General features: G+C 38.9%; 1 protein-coding gene across 5 annotated transcripts in view; it reads right to left on the minus strand.

Moving 5' to 3' along the window:
* The window catches only part of Smg7 (SMG7 nonsense mediated mRNA decay factor), a 67956-nt gene that overhangs the window by 23989 nt on the left and 30944 nt on the right, over nucleotides 1-13023 (minus strand). For all 5 annotated transcript variants that reach the window (XM_051147573.1, XM_051147574.1, XM_051147575.1 and 2 more), the window contains 6 exons: nucleotides 12701-12818; nucleotides 10915-11047; nucleotides 5090-5261; nucleotides 3645-3716; nucleotides 1797-1947; nucleotides 1325-1460 (listed from right to left, as the gene is read on the minus strand). In XM_051147573.1, coding sequence (XP_051003530.1) covers nucleotides 1325-1460; nucleotides 1797-1947; nucleotides 3645-3716; nucleotides 5090-5261; nucleotides 10915-11047; nucleotides 12701-12818 — 782 coding nt within the window. The remainder of the gene's footprint in view (nucleotides 1-1324; nucleotides 1461-1796; nucleotides 1948-3644; nucleotides 3717-5089; nucleotides 5262-10914; nucleotides 11048-12700; nucleotides 12819-13023) is intronic.

The following is a 13023-nucleotide window of genomic DNA, read 5'->3' on the forward strand; positions in this document are numbered from 1 at the left end:
GTATTCCATAGTGTAAATGTACCACAGTTCCTTAGCCCATTCTTCTACTGAGGGACACTTAGGCTGTTTCCGTGTTCTGGCTATTATGTATAAAGACGCTATGAACATGGTTGAGCGTATGTCCCTGTTGTGTCGTAGGGCATTTTCTGGGTATATTCCAAGGAGTGAGATAGTTGGGTCTTGAGGAAGCCCTATTCCCATTTTTCTGAGAAAGCGCCAGATAGCTTTCCAAAGTGGTTGTACTAGTTTGCATTCCCACCAGCAATGAAGGAGTGTTCCTCTCTCTCCACATCCTCGCCAACATGTGGTGTCACTTGAGTTTTTGATCTTAGCCATTCTGATGGGTGTAAGATGGAATCTCAGTGTCGTTTTGATTTGCATTTGTCTGATGACTAACGAGGGCGAGCATTTCTTTAAGTGTTTCCCAGCCATTTGATATTATCTAAATTTGTGTGGTTGTTTTAGACAGCCTATCACTATGTAGCTCTGGCTGGCTTGAAACTCCAAACTCTCAGAATCTATCTGCCTCTGCCTCCCAACTCTGGGATAAAAGCATGCGCTACCCAGCCTACCCAAGTATTTCAACTCTTAAAACACAAGACTGCACAACATTAATAGACAACTCGATAGGTTTACAAAGGAGCAACCAAGATATAGGTAGCTCACTGTTGACTCCAGTAACCTAAACACTGATACTCAATAGCATATGTTCAGTAATATATTCAAGAGTCTTAAATACATTTAAAATAAAGTGTTGTGTATTTTAACTTTTCCCACACCTTTCTCATTATACATTTAAACACTCTTGTTTCTTAATATTTTTCTACTTCAACCTGTTTTGCCAACCTTGCAGGGTGTGTGTGTGTCTGGTCAATGAGAAGGTTGCTTCAACATGTTTGGACACCACAGCTCAGATAACACGAGGGAAGCTGCATGCAAAGATTTCAAATATTCCAGATTAACTCCCACCCACCCCGACCAGGCTTTCTCTGTGTGGCCTTGGCTGTCCTGGACTTGCTTTGTAGACCAGGCTGGCCTCAAACTCAAAGTGATTCCCCCTGCCTCTGCCTCCTAAGTGCTCAGATTAAAGGCGTGCCCCACCATACCTGGCTCCAGATTAATTTTTATTCTGAGTTCACAATTAAGTAGCAACATAGGAACTAGGAGTCTGGTCCTGTGGGTGCAGCTCAGTAGGAAAGCACTTCTATTGCTTGTGTAAGGACCTGGGTTCCATCCCCAATCCCACAAAAAGACAAAAACTTTTGAGTTAATTTTCTCCAAATTTTAAGCCTTCTGACAAGCATTTTTCGTTTTAACTCCCAACCTTAAACTGTTCTTCCAACTTCTCTCGAAGAGGGCTCAATTTTTCCAAACTCTTGCTCAGGTATACATGACCATGGAACTTAATAAAGGCCTTGATGAAGTCAGAAACACTCCACTTGGTTTTCAACTCATCCCGGCTGAAATGAAGGAAAAACTTGAATGAATCTTAATCAGCAAAATTAGCAAAAGCCCTAAAACTATTTGTCTTGAAAGTTCCATGAGCACCCAACAGACAAGAAAAGGGTTCTGTCTAAGGCTAACAGAGCCACAACTTAGATGAGTCAGCAATCAGCTGCAATAAATCACATATTGAGTAAAATTCAGTGCCTGCATACAAACTAATTATGTTTATCTATAGTTTTAAAGATAAAAGATGAATAGATCACTGCCACTATTTCCTGGACAGCAAAATTTGATAGATTAAGGCTCCAGGTTACCCAAATTATTCTTGGAAAAAAGCCAGCCCTACCTACCTTTCCAGTGCTTTAGAAAGTGCTTTCTGTAGATTAGTGGAGGCGGCTGGGAAAGGGAATTTCACAGCAATGCTTCTGCAGTAGTAGAAAATTGTGGTCAGGTGGTCTCCTTTGGAAGAAGCTAAGATAGCCAACTGATTGTAAGGCTGACCTAAAGGAGAAAGTTAAGATTCTAAAGACACCAAGAACCAATCCTGCTATCAAAATACGAGTGCTCAGTTAAAAATGCAAGGTATTGTGTAAGACAAATCCCATGACTATCAGTTACAGATGGACATAATGTGAAATTATACACATTAGTGATGGCACATGCCATCATGTGCACGTTAAGAAGTCACACAAATATTGAGTAGCATACACTTGTAACTCTAGCACTTGGGAGGCTCAGCCATATTGGGCTACAGAACTAACTGGTCTTTAAAAAAAAAAGATAAAGTCAATAAGCACTCACAGTTTCAGAAAGGGTTAGCTAGAAAATCTCCTTGGCTTTGTAAGTGCTGAGGACTCATTACAAGCACTCAGCTCTGCTACTGAGGTGTGAAGGCTGACAAGAGACAATATGAAGTGGACAGTGTCCGGATCATTACTCTACTTGATACATTTTCTAGAATCCAAAGAAATTTCAACATGGCTTAGCAGAATGATTTGTAACAGTAAGTATCTGCTGTTAAGCTCTTTAGGTCAGGAATGCCTATTGTGGGGCCGTCAAAAGTACTATCTTTTAGGTGACCTGTAGGCATACAGTTAGTTACTGTGTAATTTAAGTGCTGATTTCTACACCCCCTATATCTGGTTGCAAGCCTTGTTCTGAGACTCTTCCTGTCTCAATATTGTATAAACTCTGCTCCTCAATTGTCCCTTGATATGCCAATAAGGCAACTTACAGTCAAACACTGAGCAGGGGGAGAGAATAGAGCTGAGCTTCTCGCCAGTCAGGAGAGGAGTTAGAGAAGATAGCAGGGGATTCAGCCATGGGAGACCAGGAGATAGAGCCACAACAGGGAAAGCTACAAAGCACAAGTATCTCTGGGATGTATGCTGGAGGAAACCAAAATAGCTTAGCGGGTTAAGAATAGATAACTGCTCGGTTCTTGTGCTGTGACGCTTGTTTAAATAATACAATAGAGTCTCAATTATTGGTGTGATAGCTGGGTTAAGAGAGAAACTGAGAAATAACTTTAATAGTGACTGATAAATTTTCTAATAAGAAATGGTTATACTGAAAGATCAGGACTCTACAGGCCAATTGAGAATGCTAGAGCTGCCTAGTGTGCCAGTCCATCTATAATCCCAGCACTGAGGGAGGCAGAGACAGACAGAGATCTCTGTCGAGGTCAGCCTGGTCTACAAAGCCAGTCCAGGACAGCAAAGGCTACACAAAGAAACCCTAAATCTGAGAAAAAGCAAAAAACAAAAAACCAAAAACCAAAAAAGAATGCAGAGTTGTAGAAACACTATTAGATCACACTGATTAATTCCATTTATGTTGACTTACTAACAAAGTAATCCCCCCCCCCCCCCCAGACAGGGTTTCTCTATGTAGCCTTGGCTGTCCTGGACTCGCTTTGTAGACCAGGCTGGCCTCGAACTCACAGCGATCCACCTGCCTCTGCCTCCCAAGTGCTGGGATTAAAGGCGTGCGCCACCACGCCCGGCTCAAAGTAATTTTCTTAAAAGAAAAATTCAGTTTAAATATATGGAATATAAAGTTAAAAGGACACCATGAAACTCAATGTTGCTGAAATTCAACATCTACTGCTTTAATACACTTAAAAAGTAGAACATATTTGCTATAGTGCTATAAAGAACAAAGAACATGGTCAACCTTAAGGTGATAGACTGACTCACCATTGGAGGGGACAAGCTGAGCTGCATGCCTATAGTAGGACTCTGCCTGGCTGGTCTGGTTTCTGTATCGAGCTGAGAAGGAAAAAAACAAAAACAAAAACAAAAAACTTCAGTTTAAAACTATACAGATATACACAAAACCAGCAGGAGGGCATGTCCAAAACAGCTAAACAGTAATAATAAACAGCTAAACAGTATAATAAAAAGTATAATAAAGACATTATAATTACTTTAAAGACCATTTAAAGACAGAAAATTTTAAAACAAATTAACTATAGGATTATGTGTGAAGTGTCCCTCCAGCCTTCTTTACTTGGGACATTCAGCATGTAACCAATTGTAAAGCTTACCTAGCCCCCATTTGCAGGTCCTCCAGTGTCATGCATCACCAGCTCCCACTATGGACTATGCTGGTGACCTGGAGCCGGCCCACAAGAAGGGGTGACTTATATGGCACTTAAAAACAAAACAAAACAAAAACCACTATACAATATGATTGGAAAATTAAGTATTTCTTTAATATTTTATAAAGTGATTTTTGAAAAATGCCTGGCATCCACTCTGATATTTAGTGTGTGCAAAGAAGACATCAAAGCAAAACCAACCTAAACACACTGTCACTGCAGCTCCTTGCAGAGCTCACTGAAACGCTGACGTGACTGCTCAAAGTGTCACTCATTTATGGCACTAAGAAATCTAAAATCTACTAATTAAAACAGACTAGTGTTCCTCATTCCTTGTTACTTCAGGACAAAACACAATCCTATAGTTAATTTGTTTTATAACCTTTTTAGGTCACCTTAAAAGGAATGAACAGAAAAATAAGTTATATAATAACCCCAGGTAAAATATATGTAATGGAAATGCAAATTTAACCTTTGAAAGGAAGCAGCATATAAAATGAGCTCTCAGAGCACAAGTAGAAGAAATAGACAATATAGTTCTAAAAGAGGTAATTTATACATTTTAATCTATTCCAAAAGAATACAAATTTCTAATTTAGAAAATATAGCATTACTTTGATAATTTACATTTGACTACTTTTTTTTTTTTTTTTTGTAATAGCCCTGGCTGTCCTGGACTCTTTTGTAGACCAGGCTGGCTTCGAACTCAGGGATCCAACTGCCTCTGTCTCCTGAGTGGTGGGATTAAAGGCGTGTGCCACAATGCCCAGCTTACATTTTTAGAGTTACTATTTGCCTATACCTGGATCAAATCTCAAGAGAATTTAAATTTTAATGAGAATTTTTTTTAATTCTACCAATCTCAAAATGTGGGAAAATGTACACCTTAAAGTGAATTTTATATAATCTAAACCAAACATGCGTACTTGAAGTTTCTTCCTATGACTACTCAAAATAAATAAATAAATAAATAAATAAATAAATAGATAAATAAATAAATAAAAGGATGAACGTGTCATTAATTCCTTTCCAAAGGCTCACCAATGTCTCCCAGGTGGACGAGGCAGTGCTGGCAAATATAGGAACAGGAGCTAGACTGTGGCTTCACTATGGCGCTGGTGTGCGTCTGTTTATTGCTAATAATTCCCAATTGGGAAGACTTCACACGGCATGGCAAATCTACATTAAACACGGTACACAACTCCTGTAATAACTGGAAAAAAAAAACATAAGCAAAACTTAGTACGTTTAATAGTAAAGTTTATACACAAGATTAAGTAACACATACTGCTGAGACTCCAGTAAGAACTTTATGTAATCTTTGATAGGTCTACTCTCATTATCAAAATATTTTTAAACATTAAAAGAAAAAAAAATCAGCAAGCCCATAAAAAACTCCATGAAATTATCCATTTCTCTTAAAAACAAAAACAAAAACCATAAAGATCAACAAATACTGGTTGTTTACAACTGTTTCTAAAATGTAAGACAAGACTTTTTTTTTTCCTTAAGTTCTACAAGATTCACTCTTTATTCTGAAGGTATGAGAGGACTCTCTGCTCTAGTCAGAGTTGCCTTCTCAGCCTGTGTATGTCTGTTACCCCATTCTGTTCTATCTCCTGTCTGTTACACCCTACTCCAATTCTTTAACCATTCATGCATCTTCCCTCTGATCTAACCAGATGAAGGTTTCCTATAGAAAAGAAATGAGAACAGACTACAAAACCATTCTTTTTTAAAATATTTTTTATTAATTTATTAATATTACATCTCAATTGTCATCCCATCCCTTCTTTCCTCCCATTCCTCCCTCCCTCCCATTTTCCCCCTACTCCCCTCCCCTATGACTGTGACTGAGGGGGACCTCCTCCCCCTGTATATGCTCATAGGGTATCAAGTCTCTTCTTGTAGCCTGCTATCCTTCCTCTGAGAGCCACCAGGTCTCCCCATCAAGGGGACGTGGTCAAATATGGGGCACTAGAGTTCGTGTGAAAGTCAGTCCCCACTCTCCACTCATCTGTGAAGAATGTCCTGTCTATTGGTTAGATCTAGGTAAGGGTTCGAAGTTTACTGCATGTATTGTCCTTGGCTGGTGCCATAGTTTGAGCAGGACCCCTGGGCCCAGATCCAGCCGTCATAATGTTCTTCTTGTAGGTTTCTAGGATCATCTGGATCCTTCTATTTCCCCATTCTCCCATGCTAGAGTCCCAATAGGATGTCCTCCCCTCTGTCCCACTTTCCTGGTAAGTGATGACTTTCATGGGACATGCCCCTTGGGCTAGTGTTCCGATATAAGTGAGAATATACCATTTGACTCTTTTTGCTTCTGGGTTAACTCACTCATTATGATCATTTCTAGTTCAATCCATTTGTCCACAAATTTCAGAAATTCCTTGTTTTTAATAGCTGAGCAGTATTCCATAGTGTAAATGTACCACAGGTTCTTTATCCATTCTTCTACTGAGGGACACTTAGGCTGTTTCCATGTTCTGGCTATTATGAATAAGGCTGCTATGAACATGGTTGAGCAAATTTTCTTGTTGTGTGCTGGAGCATCTTCTGGGTATATTCCAAGGAGTGGAATAACTGGGTCTTGAGGAAGCCCTATCCCAGTTTTCTGAGATAACGCCAGATAGATTTCCAAAGTGGCTGTACTAGTTTGCATTCCCACCAGCAATGAAAGAATGTTCCTCTCTCTCCACATCTTTGCCAGCACGTGGTGTCGCTTGAATTTTTGATCTTAGCCATTCTGATGGGTGTAAGATGGAATCTCAGAGTTGTTTTGATTTGCATTTTTCTGATGACTAAGGAGGTTGAGCACTTCTTTAAGTCTCAGCCATTCGATATTCCTCTGTTGAGAATTCTCTGTTTAGTTCTGGGCCCTACTTCTCAATTGGGTTATTTGCTTTGGTGGTGTTTCATTTCTTGAGTTCTTTATATATTTTGGATATTAGACCTTTGTTAGATGTAGGGTTGGTGAAGATCTTTTCCCAGTGTAGGCTGTTGCTTTGTTCTGTTGACAGTGTCTCCTGCCTTACAGAAGCTTCTCAGCCTCATGAGTTCTCATTTATTAATTGTTGCTTAAGGCCTAGGCTGTTGGCAAAACCAAACACTCTTTCTTGACCCTAGAGTCTTTCCAACAATCTTTTAATGCCTTTCTCTTCTCAAATGACTCCTCCATGAGTCCACCTTTTCCTCATCTGCTTTCTCAAAACCTACTCACTCTTTACCCCCGTTACCATCAGATTTTCATTCAACTCTCTTCTACCCCCTACTCACCACTGGCATCAATCAGACAATTTGCTATATAGTAGCTAGCCAAACACAATGACTACACCCCATTATCTTATTGGAGCTTCTGCTGCATTTAATGTGTAGATCTTAGAGCTAAGGAGCTCCTAAGCGTTTTTCCAGCCATGCTTTCACTGTTCTTCATTCAAAGCCTCCCTCCCTGTCTTGTCAAGCATTTGAAACTTGCTTCCTTTCTTTTCTTCACATGTCTTCCTCACTTAATCTCTGCAGACAATTACATTCATCCAAATGTCTGTCTTCCAGCAGGTGCATGGTAAACAAGTCAGTCACCATCACACATCTAGTTCTTGGCATCCTGCTCACCAAGGAAAAACTGTACAGTCCCTTTTTTCAGCCAAGAGTGAAGAATTGACTATGAAGCAGATTATCACTGTTACGCTACATAAAAAATTGATAGCTTTCTTTTCCCATTTTCATAGAGTAAGGACTATTACTATGCTGACTAGTTTTATGTCAACTTGATGCAAGCTATACAGGTCACTTGGGAAGAGGAAACCTCAATCCAGAAATTGCACCACAGGCTTGAAGGGCCCAGCCCATTGTAGATGGATCCAGTCCTGGGCAGTGGTCTTGGTGATATTTAAGAAAGCAGGCTCAGTAAACCTTGAGGAGCAAGCCAGCAAGCAACACTCTTCCACAGCCTCTGCATCAGCTCCTGCCTAAGATTCCTGCCTTGAGTTTTTGCCCTGATTTCCCTGGATGATGGACTTCAAAATGCAAATTGAAACAAACCTTCTATTCAAGCTGCTTTTGTTCATAGTGTTTTATCATAGAAACAGAAAGTTAACTAAGACAATTACTATATTCTTTAGTGGGAAATAATAAAAACATCTTACATGAAATGTTACATGCTTTCACTTTGACCAAGAATTTGGTAGTGCATGGAGCACAAAGTTTTAGGTGAGTAACAAAGTCAAAATTGTTTTATCAAGAAAAAATGACTATGGTAATAAATATTAAGCTTTTAGAATGTGCAACAATCAGATATCTATCACTCTAACATATGTTTTTGTTTAAGACAGAGTCTTTTTACAGAGTCCTAGCTGTCCTGGAAGTCACTAAGGTTGGCCTTGAATGTACAGAGATACACCTGCTTCTGCCTCCTAAGTGATAAGATTAAAAATGTATGCCACCGAAAATATGTTCTAAATTTTTAAAAAGGAAGAAATATGGTGCACATTAAGTTTTCCAATGGCTTCTATGAACGCCAAATCTAGTTTTTCATGTTTTGAAAACCTTATCTGATTGGGAGATGGCTGACGTATGCCTTTAATCCCAGCATTTGGGAGGCAGAGGGGCAGACCAGCCTGGTCTACAAAGCAATTCCAGGACAGCCAGGGCCACATTGAGAAAAACAAACAAGAAGTGACTACCAACAATAAAAACCCAAACCCAAAAACAAACAAACAAAACAAAGCAAAAACACACACAACAAAAAAAACTCATCTGACTTAACACTATTAACTGGGGCATATCACTTACCTTCTGCCCTCACTGATTTTTTTTTCCTTGTCTTCTAATTTGGCTCTTCCCCTTAATTTCTCTAATTGTAATAGTGAATGCACTTTCTGTTCTCATCTGACTAAAGTGAACTGATATTATCAAATTTACTCTCACCCTAATCTTTCCATTGGGCTCTAAACTTAATTATCTATTTAGCATAGCCCCTTAAATGTAAGAAGCATTATCATCTCACAGATTTAATTTGGACACATTTGCTTTTTCCCAGTTCAACCATTCGACTTGTAGCTACTGTAGTCTCTAATCCAGAGAGGGAGCCCTACTGATTCCACTTCAGAATGTCAATTCTCTCCTTTACTATAATAGCACCCTATCTAGTTCCTTTCTCTAACTACAATATCCAGAGTTAACTTCCTTTGGTGGGGGGGGGGGGGTAGGTTAGGGGGCAGCACACTGAGACAGGATACTGCTGTGTAACCCTGACTATCCTGAATCTCTGCAATCTAGGTTGATCTTGAACTTGATTTTGCAGTGACCCTGAGTGTTCCTACACAGGTATGAATCACTCCCACCTGGCTCACTACTTCCCTTCATAGTCTAATACTGTGCCTTAAAAACAACTTTGAGGGTGGTTAGGCTATAGAGCAGTGGCATAGCACTGACTTAGCAAATGTAAAAGTCTTATTATGTAATAAAGCAAAAACAAAAACAAAACTGCACAGCAAAAAAGCATTAGGCTTCTTGACAGTTATCTGTAAAATGAACAAGCCGTTATTAGCTGCTTTACTTTCATTTAATCTTTAAATTGTATTATTGTATATGTATATGGGTGCTTTGCCTGCATGTATGTCCATGTACCATTGGATTCCCTGGAACAGAGTTACAGACAGTTGTGAGCTGCCATGTGGATTCTGGGAATGAACCCAGATTCTCTGGAAGAGCAGCCCAGTGCTCTTAACCACTGAGTTCTCTCCCCTACTCCTGCTTTAACTGTTAATTATTTTGTGTGTGTGCGCGCCCACATTAAGTGCCACTACACACTTGTGTAGATGAAAGGGCATGTTCTGAGAGTAAACTGTCTCCTTCCACTACACAATGAAGGTCATTAGACATTTTTATCCTCTGAATCATCTTGCTGGCCCAATGTATGCACACACACACACACACACGCATACATACATACATGGAAGTCCAAAGAGGGCATCAGATCTTATAATGCTGGAATTACAGACAGTTGAGAGCTGCTATGTGAGTGACAGCTCTGGTCCTCTCAACTAGAGCTCTCAAGTAGAGGGCTAGAGAGATGGCTCAGCAGTTAGGAGCACTGACTGCTCTTCCAGGTCCTGAGTTCAATTCCCAGCAACCACATGGTGGCTAACAATCATCTATAATGTGACTGCATGTCCTCTTCTGGCATGCATGTGTACATGCAAACAGAGCACTGTATACATAATAAAAAATAAATAAATCTTTAAAAAAAAAAAGAAGCTCTCAACTGCTGAGCCATCTCTCCAGCCTGAAATAGCAATTTTCCAAAGGAATTAAAAATTCCATAAACATTTATTTGTAAATTACATCATGATGTGACTAAGGAAAAGGAACTAACTATACAAAGATAATATAGCTTATTTTTCAAACTCAATTTAACAAGTCATTTTCTTAGGTGGTTTAAAATAATTTCATGATCTACTGTGCAAATAAATAATGCTATGAAAACTCACTTGACATTACAACTTTTTAACATTTCATCCGGTACAACATATCTACTGCTTTCAGAATGACTATTCTTGGTTTGATCACATAACTGTTTTTATTCATAGAGTTAAACCTCTGCCCGAAGCATAAATCTCTCCCCTCCCCCTCAGCACTGGAGTTTGAACCCAAGACCTCATACTATATTCCCAAACTTAAATCTTTTATTTTAAAAAGGTATGATGAATATTTTCAGACATCTATATTATGTGAGATTGTATGTGATCAACTTTCACATGTCTCATATGGCAGTTTATAAAGTACTTACATGTACAAAAGGTGTGTACAAAGAGCAGGGTACCACTAAACCTACACAAATTCATATACAAAGCAGAACTCACCTGAGTATAGAAGCCGCTAGCTGCCTCTAGGAACAGAGAAAGGTTTGCCTGGACTTCACTCCGATTTGGGTTTGCTCGATTCTTTGCTTGGCCTTGTAGTGTTGTTATCTGATTCTTAAAGGCATGATTCCAGCTGAAAACAAAATGTAATTCTATTTGGTATAGTAGTGACTTACTGGGCAGACACTGGTCCCCATGGGAACAAGAAAGAACTGTCTGTTATGTTATACCACACCAAACAGTAAACCAGCATTAAAGTCACTTATTTAAATAACTTTATGCTTTTCTTTGAACAAGACCAGAGGTGCATTAGAATGCAACTGACTTTAGTGGGCACTTACCAAATGTTGCAGTAAGTAGACTGGGGCTTTAACTATGAACCTTTAGAGCTATTATAGTAAGACCTACTTAAGAATCCCAGTATAAAAATCAGAACAACAGTGGCAAGATCAAAGTAAAATAAGCTATTAGCAATGTTAACACACTTGGCCAAAAATAATTATACCCTACTCAAGTGACACACTGCCAGGTGCTTTGTACATACTAAGTAAGGTCTGTCGTTTACTTCCCCCAAGCTAATTATCTACAACATTCATTTCCATTCTTGTTTAATGATTTCATCTGATAGGTTAAGGCTTAATACTTTCTTTACAGTATGAAACAGAAACCATACTTCAAATTTGGTTATTTAAACAAATATATTATATGCTGAAATATATTATACTAAAATGGCATTAGTAATTGTATTATCAGCTTAAATTCAATTTTGGTGAAATATAGTACCAAACGTCAACATCAAATTTTGAGGTTCTATAGGCTTAGTTTTAAAAGTAGTTTAGGACACCTGTCAATACTTCATTATTGGTGATGCTTTCTCACCATGGACTCAAATATTACAAACCTGAGTTCTGATTAGTTAGCTAAACTACTAGATTTTCTAAAAATACAGGGCATAAAAAGCACAGAAAAAAAGGACAAGCCAACTTCATCACAACTTGGACTAATAGGCTTTACTAGACAGAATTTGTTTTTGTTTTTGGAGACAGGGTTTCTGTGTAGCCTTGGCTGTCCTCGATTCGCTTTGTAGGCTGGTCTGGAACTTAACAGAGATCCACCTGCCTCTACCTCCCCCAGTGCTAGGATTACAGGCATGCGCCACTCACTGTGCCCCAGCTGACAGAATGTTCTTAACTGATGTTAAATTTCCATTCAGCGAACTGTCCCTGTTTCAATTTATAAGGCAAGATCTTCTACAAACGGCCATTAATTACTCAGTGGAGAATCTGGTTATCTGCTATTTCATCCTTCATAGAAAGAACAAGTGGAATAGTCTAAACATAACATCTTTAGTTTTCTGGTGAGTGGGAAATATAGCCATGTAAATGAACTTTTATTACAATGCAAATAAACTTTCCTATTGAAGAAACAGGGTGACACTGATCATCTCTTCTTGGGCATTGGGCTAAGACCAAACACTGATCAAAGGAAATTTAAATATAAGATAATACAGATAAGGTTATCAATACAGATAAGCTCTTAGAATTTGCGACATCACACATGTTTAGATTTATTTATTCCAGCACGCAGTAAGACATGCCTTTGGTAAAATTCAGATTACTCCTCTTACCTTCAAAGACTAAACCTGAAAAAATACTAATAGTTAAATGCTCTGTCTTTGAAATAGCTTACGCTAGGGAAGGCTGAGAAACAACAACTAACCATAATGTTTTAAAATTCTGACGAGATTCCTGATTGCACAGGGGCGTCCTCAAGTGATAATACTTACAGATCCTGTTCCACTTTCTTGTCTAAAGCATATTCCAGATCAGTAACTAGCATTTTCTGGTACAAGTCCTGCAGAGCTTGCCTGGATGTCCAGACTTCAGCTGGACCCAGCTTAGAATCTGCATAAGAAGAGAAAAACACTATCATATAGTTAGGTCATTTAATCCATGGGCCACACCAACAATTGCTTCTTTCTCCATCCACCAAAGCAAGTCTACTCTCAGCACATTCCATCCACAGCTATACAAGTATTTCAAATGACTTTTACCTTCTGCCTTTCAGCTAATGACTAAATCTGATTCAAAATGTTTTTGTTTGCCTTTT

This window comes from Acomys russatus, chromosome 6 (assembly GCF_903995435.1).
Source record: "Acomys russatus chromosome 6, mAcoRus1.1, whole genome shotgun sequence".
Taxonomy (NCBI): domain Eukaryota; kingdom Metazoa; phylum Chordata; class Mammalia; order Rodentia; family Muridae; genus Acomys; species Acomys russatus.